The sequence below is a fragment of the Catharus ustulatus genome, chromosome 1 (genome assembly GCF_009819885.2).
Source record: "Catharus ustulatus isolate bCatUst1 chromosome 1, bCatUst1.pri.v2, whole genome shotgun sequence".
Taxonomy (NCBI): domain Eukaryota; kingdom Metazoa; phylum Chordata; class Aves; order Passeriformes; family Turdidae; genus Catharus; species Catharus ustulatus.
The window spans coordinates 14,967,778-14,986,737 of NC_046221.1; the positions used below are offsets into that span (position 1 = coordinate 14,967,778).

Genomic DNA, 18,960 nt, shown 5'->3' on the forward strand with positions numbered 1-18,960 from the left:
GAGTTTTATCCACTTTTATCCTTAAATATAGCTGTTATCCTAGTACTGCAAGAAATGTCCATTTTTAATATGTCTGTATGGGATATGCTTTTCAGTTTTAAGTAGACTATTAATGGCTGTTCTCACTGGTGAATGTTCTTGAGTGGCAAGGTATTAGCTAACAATTTTACCAGTGAGAAGTTTAATTTGATTAAGGTAATTTGACTTTTGAACTGTAGTGTGTTTATCAATTCTGATGATACCTGTTTTTATTTCTTTAAAGCTAAAAACTCGCCAAGGTACTGAGCTCTTAATTCAATCAGATAATGACAGCTTTATTAATGAATGGTATAAAGTTCTTAACTACACCATCAATAATCAGGTATGTATTTGAATCTTGAAGGTTCTGTTTTCACAGTGATATTATTTAGTAAACAAATTGATATAACAACTTCTAAAGCTTCATGTGCATCTTCATTTACTGATTTTTCTTGAGAGCAGGCAGGAGTTTGAGGATATGGCAGTTCCAGGGATTAGTGAGTGAAATATAATTAATAGTGGCAAAGGAAGAAAGATGGTCCTCTGGCTTCAGATCCAGGAGGTGTGGGCTGGCGTCCATCCCAGAAATGAACTTACTTCTGTGCCCAAATACTTCTTCTGTCTCAGTGACCTGACAGGTTCTGCTAAAGAGGGAATGAAAGGGGGAGGATGGTCAAGGGACAACTTAATGACGTACATTTGTTAGCATTTGATACTGCTCTTCACTCACTGTGGCTGCACTGAAGTGCAAATTAAAGTCCTGGCAAAATACTGTATTGTCTCTTCTTATCTGACAGCATAATGCCAAGTGTTTAATTATCAGAGAAGTGCTCAAGCATTTGCTTTTGATACTGCCAAACAAGATTAACTGATTTTAAACAGAAGTTGGAGGAGATCTTGGAGAAAATACTGCTCTCATATCAAGTTTACTTCATGTGTATACTTACTTTTTAATAGTTCCAGGCTTGGCTGCTGTCCATAAGCTCCAGTTTTGTTGCTTTCAATGCCAGTCTGAGTTGCTTTCATTTCTATAGCTCTGATAGTGCTTTTCACATATGGGTGTTTTCCACCAAAACACAACAGGCTAATATGAATGGTTCAGTTCCTTTCTGAGTGTTCGTGGTTTAGATTCCTAATCTTCTGCTCTCTCCTGGTATGGCAATGTCATGGTCCTTAATAACCAGGCAAGGCAGTGTCACCCAGTGACACCCTTCTGTCTGCCCTGTGTCACACAACCAAGGCCACTTCCTGCTTAGAGATGAGTGAAGCTGGAAAGGCTGAGATGTGAGCGAGGTGTTAGGTGTTAGGTTGAGGAAATGAATGGTGGAATAAGGAGAGTTTTATCATCACTCTGGTGGAAATGGTGCTGTATGCTGCTGGGAGCTGGTAGTCAAGAGACCCAAGACTACAAGACTTAAGAAAGTGCATTGATAATTTGAAGCACTGAAGCTTTGGGTACAAAAATCCATCAGATCTAAATCCAACTTTTGATTTTGGAAAGTTATGGTAATAGCAGCTGGTTTTTTTTCCCATGGCCCAGGCACTCTTGCTAGCATGACAAGATCTTCCTCAAAAGAAAGGCCAGATCAGATTCTCTTCTCTTTGCTCCCTCAGGCTGCTGTTGTGGTAATATCCTGTACAAAAGAAACAGCTACCTGCAGAGGATCTAGCTGCATTTTTTTTAATAAAGAAATTTCCAAGTTATTACTTTAGACTTGTTGCATGATACAAACTAGATCCCAGATGACTTTTTTCCAAAACTTTTAATAGTTTTAAATCCTAAAAAGCTTTGAGACCTCTTGAAGAGTGGCAGAGGATCCTTAGTGGAGACATTATTTGGGCAGTTGAATATATGGATCTTTTATATGTAAAAAGGCTTTTGAAAAGGAACAGGAATGAAGGTGATTAAAGATAACACTGCCCTACAGGTTAAAGTGCATCATGAAGTCATGCTGCTGCTCACTCAGTGCTCTGGAGTACACAGCCCTGCCTCATTTGTACAGTTTTTTTCCTTGTAAAAGAAGGCACTCTGCAGTCACATTTTAGCAACTGTGTGGCAGTCCAGTTCACTTCAGTTGAAGTGAAGTAAGACATGGGAAGGGAATATGTTGTACTGAACTGAGGAAGTTTCTTTCCCCATTTCCTGGTATATCTGCAGTCCTGCACGTAGCATGGGCTGCAGGTAAGATCAGCAGACCCTGGATCTGCCTCCACACTTCAACATGATCTGTGTTTCCACTTGACAGTGTTTAATGAGAATATGCTGAGATAGCAGGAACACAGGGCAAGAATTTCAGGCACTAGTACACTTATTTTTCAGAGTGAATTCGGTGTATGTTTTGACAGTAGTGAGATTTTCCAACTGATAGTTCTATTTTCTATTTTAAAATTTTGTTTATAGAGAAAACAAATTGGGTTAATGCTCTAGAATTTTTCTTCCACTCTATCAGTCAGGCATTTCTGTGGCAGACCATTAAATAGCTGATGTTTGTCTATTGGATTTGGAAAATAAGCCCAACCAAAAATCACTTCTGTTTATTGGTTGAAATAATGAAGTGTTATCATGAAAGGCTGGTTGTACTTTGTTCAGTGTCCAGAAACATTTTCTTTATTGAGTCATGATGAAATAGTGTTTCTCAAAGTTACTCACTCTGCCAATGAGAGAGGTGTTGTCTCTGAAGATGTTTAACATCTAGAGTTCAGGAAAGAGCAAACTGAATGTCTTTATAGGGGGGAAAATTGTATATTGTAGATCTGTCTGCAGGAAATGTGTGTGTTAATGCTGTATTTTCTGAATTGGCAAACTGAGCACTGCATAAATCTTCTCAAATCCAACAGGTAATAGAGTCTGATGAAGCATTGGACGATGAGGTACCAGATTCACCTGGAGTGGAAAAACAAGACAAAGAAAAAGAAAATAAAGACTCTAAGAAACTTCGTTGTGAGTTGAAAATTTTCCATTAATTGATTCTAGCAATGTCAGTTTTCATTTTCTGCATCTTCAGTATTATGTGTAAATAGGGAAGAAAAGAACAGCTGAAAATGAAACTACTCAAGTTTGGAAACAATCTTAATATAGTTCATTCGACATCTTGATGCCACTGGGTAAATTTTCTTCCATGTTTTATTAATCATATTTTTAAAAAGGAAGAAGAAGAAAAGAAGTGTGAAATGTCTTTAGCTCCTGCTGTATGACACATTTAAAACAGGGGAAAATAAGCAGTGGTGAAATGAATTATTTTCAAGGTGTTGTCAAATGCACAGAAATAGTATCTGACTTTTATAAATAGTTTTGAATAAGAATTCTTTTGTTGTTTTACTGATTGGAATTGTATTTTATCTGTGGCACAGCATCTGTAAATATTTGCACTATTAACTTGGGCTGCAATTTTGCTAAGTTACCACTGATGTACTGGCTGTTTAGAGAAACAAAGCATTTTTAATTACACCTTCAGAATTTTGGAGCTAAATGTCTTTTAGACACAGGAATTAACTTCCTGTGCACAGAAATACATTAATCAGGCTGACTGTTTTGTCTTTTCCTTCTGGGCCCTATATGTAATTTTCAAAAAAGTATTTATTTCTTTCAAGATAGTTAACCTAATGAGAGGCAGGACTGGTTTTGAAACGTAACTGCATTTTTAAATTTCCATATCAATTCCATATGTAAGCTACCATTTAGTTGGTTTTGCAAGTTTTTAGTGACAGGGTTGTCTCTTGGGAGTTTGAAAAATGGATGTCATTTGCAAGAAGTTCCAGAAAGTTACGGAAAAGGTTAGGGATGCGTTGCAAATTTGAATAGCTTGTTGGGTGTTCTGGAATGTAATTGTTTTTTCCTTTTAAAGTTGGTTCCTTGGCTGATAAAGGCAGTGTTGGGTCTGTGGGTAGTAATGTTAAATGTGTTTCTCTTTTCAGCAGTGAAAGCACCCAGCAATATAGATTCCACAGATCAGAAAAAGACCAAAACAAAACTCAAGAAGTTTCTTACACGGCGCCCTACGTTACAAGCTGTCCGTGAAAAAGGCTACATTAAGGGTAAATGAACCTTTTTAACAAAGGACATAATTTGAAAAGCTGAATTTAGTAGTTCATGTGTAAAATGGGGTTAAAGTGGTCTAGTTTCAGAGTAAAATACATGTGTATAGTTGGTTTAACACAAGTCTTGGCTGTATAGTGGAACTGGTGATTGCTGTACTTCTGAGTGCTGTTACTAGCCATTAAACTGCTCTCCTTCAGCTCATTGCTGGCCAAGCTGCAGTGAAAACAGGGGGCCCAGGAGCACGTTTGGACTTGGACTCTCTAGCTAAGAAGCACTGCATTCCACCCTTCTGAGCTGGAAATCCAGATATCTGACCCTCATTTGTGCAAACAGGGGAAAGAACAACCCTTTGGGTACAAAGCTGAGTGCATGTGCTCACCTGTTTCATAAGGGTGTTTTAGTCCGTGTGGAACCAGACAATCATGTGCCATATCATAAGAAACGAAAGACTTAGGAAAACCAGGATGAGGTTACAGGAGTCTTAATTTAAACATCTTTTTCCCATAACGTTTTTTGAATGTATACATTGTTTTAATTGTTTCATGAAGAGTGTTACAGATGCTCTTGAATCAAAGTTATGAAAGATTTCTTTTTGTAGAAGTTTGAAAGTACAGTATTTGCACAGGTTTAAGTTATTGTATTTGTGTAGATTATTGAACTTGATACTCATTGTAAAACTTCATTTATTTATTTATTTGTATGCTTTAGCAGGACTTGTAGGTGGTGCTCTACTAGGGTCAAAATAGAATATGGGTAGGCAAATACCAGACCAAATCCTACTGTGATTTGCCTCACCGTATACTTTAACAGGTGTGCTTCTGTTGCATGTGGAGTTTGATATATTTGTGTATCTGCAAATATAATTTACTTGTAAATGATGGAAATTTTCTTTGGAATAAGGAAGCATTATTCCCAGACTTTGACATTTTGCTCTGCTTTACAACTTAGTATTCATGTCATGGCTCAGTGACATAACTTCTGACATTGGCAACAGTGAACACTAAGCCAAGTTTGATTTGTACATGTGCGTGCTGATGACTGGATTTTTAATAAAGGCATTAAGGAATGAAGAGTTTGGTTTTTATTTAAAAGCATGGTGTAAGTTTTTAAAGTTGGATTTACAGCTTTACGTTTATTGTGTGAATGAAGAATACAGAAGTCTTCATTTAAAGGCCCAGTGTACTTTTGTGGCTGCTGCAGAACAAGCTTAGTAAATGGAAAGCTTGACAAATCCAGTATGAGCAGAAAAATTAGTGAAAAGTTCTGGAAGAAAAAATCCACTTGAAACAGCATGCACTAAGTGGAGAAGGAACTGTGCTAAAGTTTTGTTACATGGAAAATCAAAAGTACAGAAATTACTTTTAAGATGTGAAGAAAAAATACTATTCCTATATATGTTGACATTGTTAAAGTTGAAGGCAATTGTAGCAAATTACTTTGTTACATGCTACTATTTTCTTCTGCTGCCTAATCTGCCTTGCTTTACCTGCCACAGCTGCATGCTAGCCTGGCTTTCTGCTGCGTGGGCTTTTTCAATCCTTTGCTACTGATTCTGCTTATAAAGCTCGCTGCGTGAGTAGCTGCCACAGCACTGAGGTGGTGTGGACCACTGGCCTTACCCTATCCAGCTAATAATGCCATGAAATGCCCATTTTCATACTGTAAAATTGGTTTGGATTTCCCAAAGCACTAGTCAAGATGCGAGAGTTGTTAATCTGCTGAAATTATTGAACATGAAAAATGGGCTGGATGCTGTGCATGATGCAAATGCAAGAGCAGTCTCTTTTGCAGAAGCTCTGAAGTAAGATACACCAGATTCTGGGAAGATGACCCTTGTGTACCTAATTTAACAGAGTAAACAAACCAACAAACATCCCTTCCCTTTAAGAGTGGGATCTTTGCTTCTCTGTCTCAAGACCCCGTGTCGCCCTCGTGCCTCTGAACAGAAGAGGCCATCTATTATTTGGGCATCTTTGATGAAAGCCATAGAAATGGATCTATCAAAGATTTTGGTGATAACAATCTGAGCAAGAAGAATTAACATGTTGCTAAAATTCACTGAGACATGGCAAGATTCTCCTCTCTGTCCAAGCTGATTTTCATTTTTGCTCCACTTTATGATGGAAAATACTCTCCCTGGATTGTGTAGTTTTGAAACTAAGACTCAGATTTACCATTGCCCATAAATATCTGTATTTAGATTCTGACCTTGCAGCCAGGTTGTCTCTGCATGGTCAGACTTGCATCCATTCAGAGCTCTGAGGCAAAAGTCTGTCATTTACAAATTTGTGTCAGAACTTAAAAATGTCAGAAGACTCTATGTTAAAGTAAATTATTATATAATGCTGTTTTAAACAGTGGGTGCACTGAAATATAACATTTTGCAGGGTTTCTTCCCAAGCAATGCCGAAAGCTTTCACTCCAGTTAAAGTTCATTATCTCTTCGAATTTTGAACAAGGATTGCAGTAAATACACGTTGAACTTGGGACAAGAATGGAGTGTAACAGGACACATTTGAATCCATTACATTTCTTACAGCATTATTGGCAAAATGACTCTTTAAAGTTTCACCTGATGGATTAAAATGATTTCAGTAGCAAAACTTCCTTTCTTGAAGGCTCGCATTTGTATAGCTGCTGACTCTCTTCTTACTGGGAGCTTTTTCCTCGCTGGGAGCTGCTGAGAACTCTTTTCAAAACTTTCCTGTTTCCTCTCCAATGCTGCGACAATTGTATCCAGTAGGCTTTGCCCTTTGTAGAGGTTTGTTTTAACCTGAACTAGTTCTGTCACTTGAGTCCTGTTCCACTGTAAATCAGTCTCTTTACTTGGTTCCAGATCAAGTTTTTGGTTCAAATCTCACCAGCTTGTGTCAAAGAGAAAACAGCACGGTGCCAAAGTTCGTGAAGCTGTGCATTGAGCATGTTGAGGAACATGGTATGGTTGAATTTTTTTATTTACAAATCTCTCTAGCTCACCACTCTTAATGTTGAAAATTTTAATCTTAAAATACTGTTGGTTTATTTGGGGAAAATAATCTGAAATTTGTAAATGGAGTTAGCATTGGGTTTTCAAGAGTGAGGACATAGGTGGGATCCAAAGTGGGGAGAGGGGAGGAAATCATATCTGAGAAACTGATCTGCTTCAGTGTGTTTCAAGCTGAGGAGAAGGGAGGACTCCTGGCAGCAAGGCTCCAAGGGAAGAGGGATTACAAGGAGTAGTAGGAGAGCTCAGCTTATCAAGGTTTTTCTTTTTTACAGATTAAAAAGTGAGACTATCAAAATGCAACTATTAATTTTGGGAAGGTTTAAGCATGCTAACAATCACTTCTATTAAAACTTCCTTGAAATAAACTTCTAGGGAAAAGTTTTGCTCCTGCCTTGTGTATGCACTGACTACCAGAAGACCACTCTGTTGGTTTGATGCCCTTCAGCCAGCTACACAAATTGCTAAATTTTATGCGATTCTGGAGATTAGCAGTGTCCACATATTGACTCAGTTATTATTTACTTTCATTGAAAATATGCATTTCCTACCTAATAACTGAGAACACACATGTGACATTCTGGGTTGTCTGCTGTAAAACACATCTTCATATTTTTGTTGAAAATTTGTCAGTTGTGACTCTTGACATGGCTGTAGTCTCTGTGGGTTTTCTTGCCTGTTTTTTGCTGTCTTTGCCTTTTCTCTTGGAAAACATGACTGAGAGGGGATTATGGCATCTCCATAATCATCATTCAGATATTTACCAGTCCTTTAATCTGAGAACATTCTCTTGAGTATCAGGGTAAGTGTCACAGGGGAATACATGTGAATTCCAGGGCATCTTCCATGGGAACTTCTTCTAGCCTGTAGTCCTCTTTGACAATGCTTTTGTCTTACGGCCTGGAGGGGGGAGAAAATCTGCTTCTATTCCATTACTGCAGTTTGACAAACTGCCACCTTGCTTGTGGCAGCAGGCTTTATTCCATTTGTGATCTGAAGATTGCGAGAAAAGGGTTATTTTGCTTTGTTCCTTTTTTTGTTCCTTTTTTTTTGTTGTTTCTTTTTTATTTTAAAGGCAGGACTGCAGTGAAGATAGTGAAGTTTTCCTTTTTTAAATACCTAAGGGGAAGCTGACACAAATGAACAGCTTTTTTTTCCTACCTCTCCAACTCTTCTTCCTTCTACCAATACACTTCAAATCAGTTCTTTCTGTAAAGGAATGACTAGTGGATTATGGGGAAAAGGGATGTGTCAGATGGTGCTGGTAACTGTGGTGTGTTGCATCAGACAACTCCTTGAGGAGCTACAGGGACTTGCAGGTATTCTGGCAACACTCATCCTCTCAGTGGCACTGACTCACCTGCTGCATCCAAGTGGCTTTTCAGATAAATTCTTTACATCCTAATCACTGCTGAGTAACTGCAGTAGCAACCACAGAGACAGAGTTTTCTTCTTTTCTGGTTGATTGTGCAGTCCAGTGAGGCAAGGGCTGCCCATTTTAGTTCTGTAGGCTATTGGGTAGCTCTGAGTGTGCATGTAAATCCTTCTCCATGTAAACCTGGTTACTTGGCAACTTTGAGATGCTCTCTATGCATGACTTGATTGGATTTTTCTTAACCATACATTAAAAATTGAACATTGTATCCACAAAATACCACAAAATACCTGGTTATTGCATGTTGGATTCCCATGTATTCCCTGCCCACCCACATTAAGAGCATCTTAAACAAGACATCTGATCTCATTGGGGAAACTTGGAGCTGTTGCCTCATTACTACTTGAATAGGAAGTTTTAGAGATTTACTTTGAGCTTGATGCTACCAAACTTGTCAACAAATTAAACATCCTCTGTCTTATATGCCCTGCTGCCCATCAAAACAAGCTAGTTTAACTTACTATTTCTTTATTACAAGGCGGGTTTCCTTTGCTTTTAATTCTGTTGAGTAGACCTATACGTATGTAAGATATTAAAATGGATTTATCGCTTTGTTTCAGGATTAGATATTGATGGCTTATACAGAGTTAGTGGCAATCTTGCGGTGATACAGAAGCTGAGATTTGCAGTCAATCATGGTAAGCTTCCTCCAGTTATATTACAATGGCATATATTTTCAGATGCTTGAAGTTCATAGAAAGCTAAAGAAAAATATTTCTCTGTAACTGAAGTATGTCATGAGAAATGACTGTCGTCTTCGAAGTAAAGTTGTGTCAGAATTACAGCACTGACTATGTAACATACATCCCTTGAAAAACCTGATATTCTGGAGGTTTAGTCTCATGTGGACCACAGAGAAGAGAGTTCTAAACGAAGATGGTAATAGAGTTTGAGGAAGAGGGTTTATTTCAAAGAAAACTCACTACCTTTTGGAAAAATAGCAAGCATGTTAAGCTTCCACTAGCATTAAAATTGTAAGTTAATTTTTTTTTGTGAGATTTGCTACTGCCTTTTAGTGGGAGGAGGGCTTAGCTCCTCTTAACTATACTCTGTGTATAAAACCCTTTCTTCTGGCAGTGTCTTAGTGCAGCCCATCCACAATCTGACCTCTTGTTTCCTGATTGACAGGATCTAACAGTAAATTTTGTGTTATGTCAGCAGCTCCTGTTCCCTTCTGGAGAATGCTCTAGGAGTAGGGGAACTGTATGTAGTGCAGTAGGCAGAGTTTAGCCATCTCCATCTGCTACTGCAGCTCTGTATCCCAGAGTGGGATATGGAATGTGCTGAAGCAGAGCAAGTCTTCACTGCTTTGAAAGCAATAAGTACAGAAGAATAGTTGAATTAGTTTAAAAAAATAGCTTTTATAGTTGAAGAATTATCATTAATGATTTATTTTTTTTCTCTCAGATGAGAAGCTGGACTTGAGTGACAGTAAATGGGAAGATATACATGTCATTACAGGAGCTCTAAAAATGTTCTTCAGAGAATTGCCGGAGCCGCTGTTCACTTACAACCACTTCAATGACTTTGTCAATGCAATTAGTAAGTCTGGAGAACTAACACATGGTGTTTGGATAAGTCCTGTACAATTTTTAGAATGGTTTTGGACATAAGAAGGACGTTTTGGTTGTGAACGGGGTGGCTCGTGTGGGATTGCTGTCGGTGCTGCCGGGGCCGGCCGGCAGGTGGCAGTGTCCCATCTCGGATTAGCGCTGCGCATTCTGCCTTCCATCCACCGCCTTTCAGTTCTGTGCTAAAGTTTTAAACAAAAACACTGAACTTCTGTTTCTCGACCTCATCCTTTTGCAGAGCAAGAACCAAGGCAGCGTGTCCCTGCTGTTAAAGATTTAATCAAGCAGCTGCCAAAACCAAATCAGGACACGATGCAGGTACTCTTTAGGCACCTGAAAAGGTAAGTAACCGATAGAAGGGAAAGCTTTGTGTTGCTGATCCTCCCTTAAAGATAAAGAATCCAATTAAAAGTTAGCAAGTGACTGTTCTTACTGCATTTTTTATATTGTACTTGATAAAAGCAGCATATCAGCCTGTTTGGATATGAGCTTGCAGAGCAGCAGACTTGAGCCAGTTTTGTAGTTGTGATATTTGCTGCCAAGTCCTTTAGAGGGACTGTGAGAGGACCAAGAATGAATTTTCAAAACAAAACTTTTTTCATAGAGAGTGGAATTACAGCAGCTGTATGTCCTATTAGCAAGACTACTCATTGAATAAATACTTTGAATAGCCATTTGCTTTAGGATATGTCTTTTTCTGTCATCCTATTGTCCTAACACTGATAAATCTCTTTTGGTGTATTTTTTTCTCTTTCAGAGTTGTAGAAAATGGAGAAAAGAACCGAATGACCTATCAAAGTATAGCAATAGTTTTTGGTCCAACCTTACTAAAGCCAGAGAAAGAGACTGGTAACATAGCAGTCCACACAGTGTACCAGAACCAGATTGTAGAGTTAATTCTACTGGAATTGAATTCCATCTTTGGACGCTGACATTTTTCTTGGAGAAGAAACTGGAAGTGATGGGTTGGCAGCAGTACTCCATCAGAAGGAAAGCCTCTTGCTGTATATGATGTTTTATGTTTGTGGACCAAGCAGCAACTTGTTTTTTGCACTTTCGGGGAGGAGAGAAACAGGAGAAATGTTTGACCACTTTAATGCGAATTAAAGACAACACTTCAGATTTCTTTGAAAAGTTCAATATAAAAAGTGAATTGAAAAGTTTCTAGTTTGCCTTTTTTAAGTATCATTGGAAAAATTTAATATAGGTTCATACACTGGATTTCTCAGAGAGTAAAACTAATAATCTCAGACTGGATAATCTGGAATTTAATCTCAAAATTCTTCCATATGATGAGGAAAAGTGCTACCATTTTTCCTGGTATGGAAAAATTCAGTGAAGTCACATCTTAAGCTTGTTTATTACAATGTATTTAGATCTGTATGACACACTTTTCCAAGAGGTTTCTGCTTGCAGTGACTGTCATAGACTTGTGCTAACAATTTGGTTTAGTTATTCAAATATAATTCTTCACTTGATATCTGCTGCCCTCTTTCCTTCTTTTTCTCCTGTTTTTCTGTTGTTGGTTCTCTTTTTTTTTTTCTTTTTTTTACTTCTTTCTTACTTTTTTTTCCCCCAGCAGCCTCTCTGGAAGTTCTTTGCTGCTTCATAGAGCAGCACACTATTACACTATTTCAAAAACTGAACTTGTAAAAATATCCAGCAATAGTTATTTGTCTTGGGGCATAATAGAAGTAATATTTAATAAACATGTTCATTTTTTCAGGGTATGTCCTGAGCTAAGTTCTGTGTTATACTGATCTAAAGCTAAAGTCCTGAGTACATACCGACTGTAACACTGTATTGAGTTCTTGGTATAATGCTGTGGTAGTGGAAGTTCATTCTTGATGTAAATACAGGCTGTCCTTTTGATTCCTGTACATAATTCAGTTCCTGTATAGTTTAAGAACACTTTAGTCACACATTTCTAATCATGGGTAGGTTAGCTAAAGTAGCATAATATTTCCAGTGGATGTCTGGGTTTCAGCAGGGAAACAGGTTCTGGGGAGGGAGGGAGATCTAACTGTGTGCACTTTTAGATGTTAATTACATTTGCGGGCAAATAACTGTAATGCAAATGGTACTGGAGAAATACTGAGTGTGCTTGCTAAATTGTTAATGCACTACAAGAAGAGCCTTTTAGGTTATTTAATATGTACAGGATACATTAGAAATATGTAATATGAATTCTAACATCTACAGATAGTAAAAGTCATGTTTTGATAGATAGATGTTTGATGGAATCCACAATGCTAAATTTAAGATTTTCTTTTTACATTAATGTAGAATAATTTGTAAAATTGGTTTTGAAAGATTTTGTTACAGGGAGCATGGTCTGCTGAAGATTTTTTTAAATGTATTTTTCTAGACTAACTGCTGTATCTGACATATTTGTTATGTCTAACCTGAATAAAGAAAACCAATAGTTCTTTTAGAGTTTACCATACCCACTTCAGCCAACACGAACCCCCTTTAAACAAGACCAATGTATGTTACCCCTTAGCATGGATGGATCCCGCTTGTGACAAAGAGCTGTCACACTGGACTGAAATATGAATGCCTACTGCATAGCCTGACAATTTTAGGAACTTCCCAGTCCCCTTAACAACTTGAATTCTAACATAAAGGTTCAGAGAGGGCAGAAGTAATTTATGGATATAAATTTGCAGTCTTTAAAACACATCCCTGCTGTACAGGAAAGAGTCAGGTAGAGGAAGGGGGGTTGTGTCTGTAGCCTTAGGGCTGCTGTGCCCCTCTCACACCCAGCCCTGGCTGGCAGCAGAGGGATTGTGGTGGCACACTAAACTGTAACCAGACTGATGGTACAGGAATTTCATGAGCATAGGGCTTGCATGAAAAGTTTTTGGAGATGAGCGAGAAGATTAGTAACCTTGTGGCTTTCTCAGTGTCTTCTTGTGGTAATGGTGAAGTCTTGTGGTTTGTTGCAAAGCGACCTGGGTGAGAGCTTTGAAAGCCCGGGCTCAGCAGTGTGCTGTCAGCCTCCTCGGGGCTGTCACGCCAGCACTGCTCAGCCTGTGCCCATACCTGCTACAAAATACCGACAGAGTTGGAATCTGTGGCTGTACATTATTCAAACCCTGCCTTTGGCTGTAAAGAAAGAATTCCTGCTGCTACGTGAGAGGGCTTGTTCACTGGTCACCTTTTGTTGCGAGTGTTACCTTTTTCAAAGGAAGAATGCCTTTTTAAAGCAATTTGATAATGAGGATGTCACACTTTTCCTTGTATTCCCCAAAAATAAAGCATTTTGTTATTACAATATCTAGTATGGTTTTGTGCAGTGGTCTTAATATTCTAATTTTTAGTTTGGGGAGGGGAGAGGATTTTTTTTTTTAATTGAAAGAGATATAGGCAAACACTTGAGACATTCAGGGAGAGGAGGAAGTCCAAGCTGATGGTGCATTTGTTGTGACCAACATGAAACTCTGTATGTCACCATATGGAGTTTCTTCACTGCTTGAAAGATCTTGTCTTGTTCCTGCAGTTAGCTTTCTTTTAAATAATCCAAATGAGGGATTTGCACAAACATACCAAGCTGTGTGTATCAGATGAAACATAGTTAATTTTATATATTCCTCAGTTCATGCTCTATATCAGATTTGGTTCTGGTTTAAACTCAATTTAAAGCCTGAATGTAAATTTTTTGGGACCATAACCACTCAAAGGGTACTGGAGGTCCAACATCATGTATTGGTGCTGGCTGAAGTTTTTGTTCCAGCTCTAGAGTTGTGTTCAGCTCTGTGGTTCACTACACAGCAGTAGTACCAAGCAGCTTTCAGCTATGCTTGGTCTGTGCTGGTTGCAGCTTTTGTCACTTTGGAGCTGGAGGGAGAATTGGACACAGAAAAGACAAGGCAAATATGCACAGTCATTTCATGTAAATTAATTTAAGCCAGAGTTGCATGCAGGAAGCTTTATTTACTTGTGAATGGATAGGTCATGCTTACTGTCCAGGCTCAGGACAGCCTCCCTGTCTTCTCAGAAATCCATGATAAATTCCCTTTGTATTCAACTCATTGTACCCTGGCAAGCAAATCCTCTCCGTGCAGCATGAGAGAGGAGGGAGTTTAGAGGTTACACAGTATCAGTTTATTCCAAGACCGAGCTGACTTCTTTCCCCTTAAAGGGAACAGCTTTATTTAGCCCTAAAGTGGTGATATTTTCAGAATCAATTGGTTAATTCATAAGCCATAGCACAGCCCAGGCACAGTAGGGCATTCTGCTGCCCAGGGGGAGGGACAGCATGTCTGATGAGGCTGCCGCAGCCGCTGGGGACAGGAGAGCTCCTCTGGAGAATCTTAATTAGCCTCCACAATTGGGAAGTTTTGTGGGCAAGCAGCTGGTAGGACTGGATCAGGCCTTTACAAAAGTAGCCCTATGTGAATGTGGGACTTAAATGAACATTCCCCCCCCTCTCCAGCTCCCCCAGCATTCTTGTAAACAGAGCACTTGTAAAACAAGCTCACACTGTGTAACAAACCAACATGAAAGACATTCAGAGGCGACTTGGCCTCTCACTCCTTTTTATTGCCTTGAGAATTAAATGGCAGCTCTAATATTAGTTTCCTACAACTTCCCCAAACATATTCTAGTTCCTTAAGGTACTCAGCTGCTACTTTCAAAAAATAAAAGAAATCTGTGTTGTGTTCAGCAAACTCAGGACCGCAAAGTGGAACAAGCAGGTATAGCATTGGTTTTATTTCTCGAAGAATTTCATCTTACAGCTAATTACACTAAAATATAGGGGGCTGGGGAAGGGGAGAAAGATCCTGAGTGTGGAAATAAGTAAATGCAGAACACTGAAGGCAGCAGGCAAAGCAGGTGTGATTGACAAGCAAGATAGCAAAGAAACATTCCCTTGGAACTGCAGGAATCCAGGCCAGAGACCTGGGAGAGAGCCAGGCTGCCAAGGATGTGGGCTGGAGCTGCTTTTTATTTTCTCTTTTTCTTCCTTTGCACATCTTACAGTACAGATGAAGGCCCAGCTATGTTTTTTAAGGGTAATTTGCTCTGTGAACAGGTGGAGTTAAGTAACATTGCAAACATGTCTTTCTCCATCTTTTCTGGAGCTGCTTCTATGTGTCAGCTCCTCAGGGATGCACTTGTGTCCACTTCCCTGGACACAAACACCTGAGTGCCAATGGGAGTCAAGAACCATGTCCCTTCAACCAGCATCTGTGCAATGCAAAAATAAACTTGGTGTCAGTTTGGCAGTGTTGGTGACACTGAGGGCCCCATCCAAAATCCAGCCCTTGTGGCACCAGATCCTGAGAAGCACAGGTGGTCCTGTCTGTTACAACCTCAGCACACCAGAAAAAACAAATACATGAAGCTCAAAAGAGGGAGTATGCCAAAAAATAAAACTCCAAGCTAAACTGTTTTCACAACTAGTTTAGATCTGCATGCACAGTACAAGTCTGCTCAGAATAGCTTGTTAATTCAAAGTGTGAAAGAAACAGCTGTCCTCTAAAAAATTAAATACTGTAATTAAAAGCTGTCATTTCTTATATCAGGCATTGGAAGATACATGTTAAACATCGGTCAGCCTGTCTAATTCATCATCTTGCAGCCAAATAACTGGAATCAAACCACTGGCAGTGTTTCCTGGCCGCTGGTATGCTGGTGCTCTCTGCTCTTAGGAAGAGGGTGGTGCTGAGCTGGTGGTGGCTTTGTGGCTTCCTGCATGCAAGTGTCCCAACTAGTTAGTTGTTCCAGTAAAGGAGATAACTAACCTAGAAACAGAACTGAAAAATCACCCCTTTACAAGAAAAACTCAGCCTGGGCGGGGCGGTGCTTGGTCTGCGGGCGCTTGTCCTGCACTGTGCTGTCACCAAGCTCGCCTGCCTGCTGCAGGGATGTTCTCCCCTGGCACCGAGTGACTGAGTGCCTCTTCTGGGGGTGCTGGCCTTGCCAAGGCCTCTGCCAACACACACGTGTGACCAGCTCGACTTCACAGCTTTCTTCTGTGAGGAAAAACTGGGACATGGTTGTGCAAAAGGTAATGCCTCTCCTCTGGCAGGTTGAAGGATGCCGCTGTATTTCCTGCTATGAAGAAGCTGGTTCAGAGCTGAAGCGCTGTTCTCACTGATGTACTAGTCCTGCTCTAATTCAGCTCGGACATTTTGCTTCCTTATTTGTACAACAGTCTGGAGCCCAGGGGCTGGAATGTGCTGTGCTGTGCCCAGAGCACTGCTTCCCTGGCGGAGGCTGAGGCATGGGCCACTCAGCCATAGACACTTCATCACAAAGCAGTCATCAGCGTAAAAGCATGGACTAGAGAATTAGAAAAATGTTCCTCTCCAGGTAATAGTTAAAGCAGGCTGTGTGCTGCTCCGTGTTGCAGAGTGCCTGTTCTTCTCCAGTGTTGCAGAAATGTACGTGAGCTGAGCAATTAGGTATTACATTTGGCACAGGGCTGGAGGAAAGCAATGTGTTTCCACGCAACCTTTGAATCCCCGTCTGCATCGCTTGTGTAGGCTGAGCTGTGAGCCAGCTGCCAAGAGGACAGCACAGTCTCCAGGTTTGCATTAAAACACTGCAGCTGTAGGCCAGGATCATGCTTGTTGTTTTCTTTTGCCTGATCTTCGCAGCCTGTCCCGTTCCAATGCGTTAAAATTAATAACTTTCTGTCCACCTTTCCTATTTATGGAGTAGAGCAGCTCTGTGCAGCAAGCCAAGTGCTCAGGGCCCTTGGGTACAGCTTCTTACCCTGTATACACACAATTTAGTTAAGAGGCGGAGAAGACAGTTTATTATAAACACTGAACAGTGGGCGGCATCATTAGCTTTTAAAAATCATAACTAACACCCCAGGTGGTTGTCCTAATGTGTTCTGGGCTTTCTTTGCAGCCCTGAGATGAAAAGAAAGCCTGAGCACGTGAGGGCGAGATGCAGCACAACAAAATGTTGAGTGCTGCTGGTGGTGGCACAGCAAATTCCACTCTGCCAGCATCAGTCTCAGATGGCAGAAGTGCTGCCCTTTTAAGTCAGAGGCTGGGGACTAGAGCCTTTCCTTCCTTCCTGCTGCCTTTCTCATTTGCTAGGTTGTAGTCTAAGGCTCATGGCCTGTTGCAGGCCAGACATCATCATTGTAGCCATCCTCTGGGCTTTTAGAGAGTCTATGAATGGAACTGGCAGTAGCCTCCCTTTTAGCCATCAGCTTCCCTGCTCCTACTCGGCCATTCATGGTCCATATCAAATGAAAGCACTTCTTCTGGCCAAAGGCTTCCTTCCCATTTTTGTCCTAAAGGAACACTGCTCAGCTGAGCAAACCTGTCTCATCACCCACGGCAGCACTCACAGCCCTGCTGGTGTGCAAATCACTCTGCTTGACATCTGTAGGGACATGTCCTTGGGAGGAGCAAAAGCTCACATCAACAGCTGATTTATCAAAGTGCTCCAAAATGTACACATCTACTCAGAAGTGTTGGCAAGGAGAACTGGCATTAATTATCAGGGAGGGAAGTGAAAACCATCATGGGCAGCTGCACTGGGTCTGGGCAGAGGAGCTGTTTACTCTGACTCCTTTCCAGAACAACAAGTGTAGGTGATGTCAGCACTCAGGTAGGTCACTGCAACTCTCGTTATCCTTGTGAACAAAAGCTTTTCTGAATGGCAGGGACCAGAGCACTGCTAGAAAGTGCTGCTCCATGGGTGAGGGAGCCTGAAGTAGCACTGTCACCAGGTCACTGCAAAGGGACTGCACTGACTCCCAAAAACAGACACCAGAGAGGGAAGAATGGCTTTCAGGAGCTGTCACCAAAGCAGCAGCCCTGGCACAACACGCCCTTTTCTCCCCAGGATGCCTCACAAAGCCTTGCAAACATCCTGGGCAGGGCCAGGGCCATGAAATGGGGAAGACCCTGGGGTTCCCCTTCCCTCCTGTTGTCAGTACCCTTCCCTCTGTGCCTCCCACAGTGGTAACCATGACAGCTGCCACCCTGCCCTTCCCTGCTCTGCAGCTTCCATGGTTCAGGTCATCTGGGCAAGAGCTGCCCCACCAGCCGTGCACTGGACAGACAAGGAAAAGTTGGAATTACCTTTCTGCTCATGGCATGAAATTCGACATTGAAGGGCCATGCTGTTAGCCACCATGTAGCAGCTGGAAGAGGTTTTGGACACAGAAACACCAAACACGTCTCACTTGATTATTATTTTGAAGACAAAGCTTGTTGTGACAATGAACTATTTAACTTTGTAACGGGTCTTAGCATCTTATAATTATGTATAAAAATTAAGGCTCTGAACATTCAGAACCAAGATTAAAATAAAAATAAGGTACTAGCACATTTGGCTTAGTCTAGCAGATTTGGCTGACAAATTAAAAGAACAAACAGAGGTGCTATTTATTACTCATTTACGTGAGCTGGTGATCAGCACTACACCAGTAACACCAGGAAGAGCATGGCAAAGCTGAACTTCCTGTCATTTACAGGAACCCATGAAAAGTCTTTAATTTAAACCCTGTAAAGCCATTCAAGTGGTAGTTTGGGGTCTAGCAATGATTTCCCCACAGTGCATTGCTGTGTGGAAGATATGGCTAATCCCCTTCCTGACAGAAATTCAAGGTCTGCAAACCTAAGCCTCCATTTCCCTTTTTATTCACACAAAGTGATCCCCAAACAAGTCACAAAATCCTGGGTGAAGTTGAAAGAGCTGGAAATTATAACCCAGGGCAGAGCAGATGGTGCAGTCAAAGTGAGTGAGTTACTGTTCCTTTGATCCCACCATCTGGGCCCCCTCCCACCTGCCCTGCAAACAAACCCTGGGCAAAGTTGTTGCCTGCCCCCAAAGCTCTGCTCCCCACCAAGCTGCCTAGCAGCATCTCACAGCCTTGCACAAGCACATTTTATAATTAAAGCACTGAAAAGAGACGGAAGACACAATTAGGAGGATT

At 40.7% G+C, this 18,960-nt stretch overlaps 1 protein-coding gene across 9 annotated transcripts in view; it reads left to right on the top strand.

Moving 5' to 3' along the window:
- ARHGAP12 (Rho GTPase activating protein 12) overlaps window positions 1-13,325 on the top strand; it is a 75,927-nt gene extending 62,602 nt beyond the window's left edge. For 8 of the 9 annotated variants that reach the window (XM_033056156.1, XM_033056163.1, XM_033056140.1 and 5 more), the window contains 8 exons: window positions 263-361; window positions 2,857-2,959; window positions 3,934-4,053; window positions 6,894-6,992; window positions 9,036-9,113; window positions 9,883-10,017; window positions 10,285-10,387; window positions 10,804-13,325. In XM_033056156.1, the coding sequence (XP_032912047.1) occupies window positions 263-361; window positions 2,857-2,959; window positions 3,934-4,053; window positions 6,894-6,992; window positions 9,036-9,113; window positions 9,883-10,017; window positions 10,285-10,387; window positions 10,804-10,978 (912 nt within the window). In that variant the 3' untranslated portion in view covers window positions 10,979-13,325. The remainder of the gene's footprint in view (window positions 1-262; window positions 362-2,856; window positions 2,960-3,933; window positions 4,054-6,893; window positions 6,993-9,035; window positions 9,114-9,882; window positions 10,018-10,284; window positions 10,388-10,803) is intronic. The other variant, XM_033056117.1, reaches the window with a different exon arrangement.
- Window positions 13,326-18,960: the final 5,635 nt, after the last annotated feature.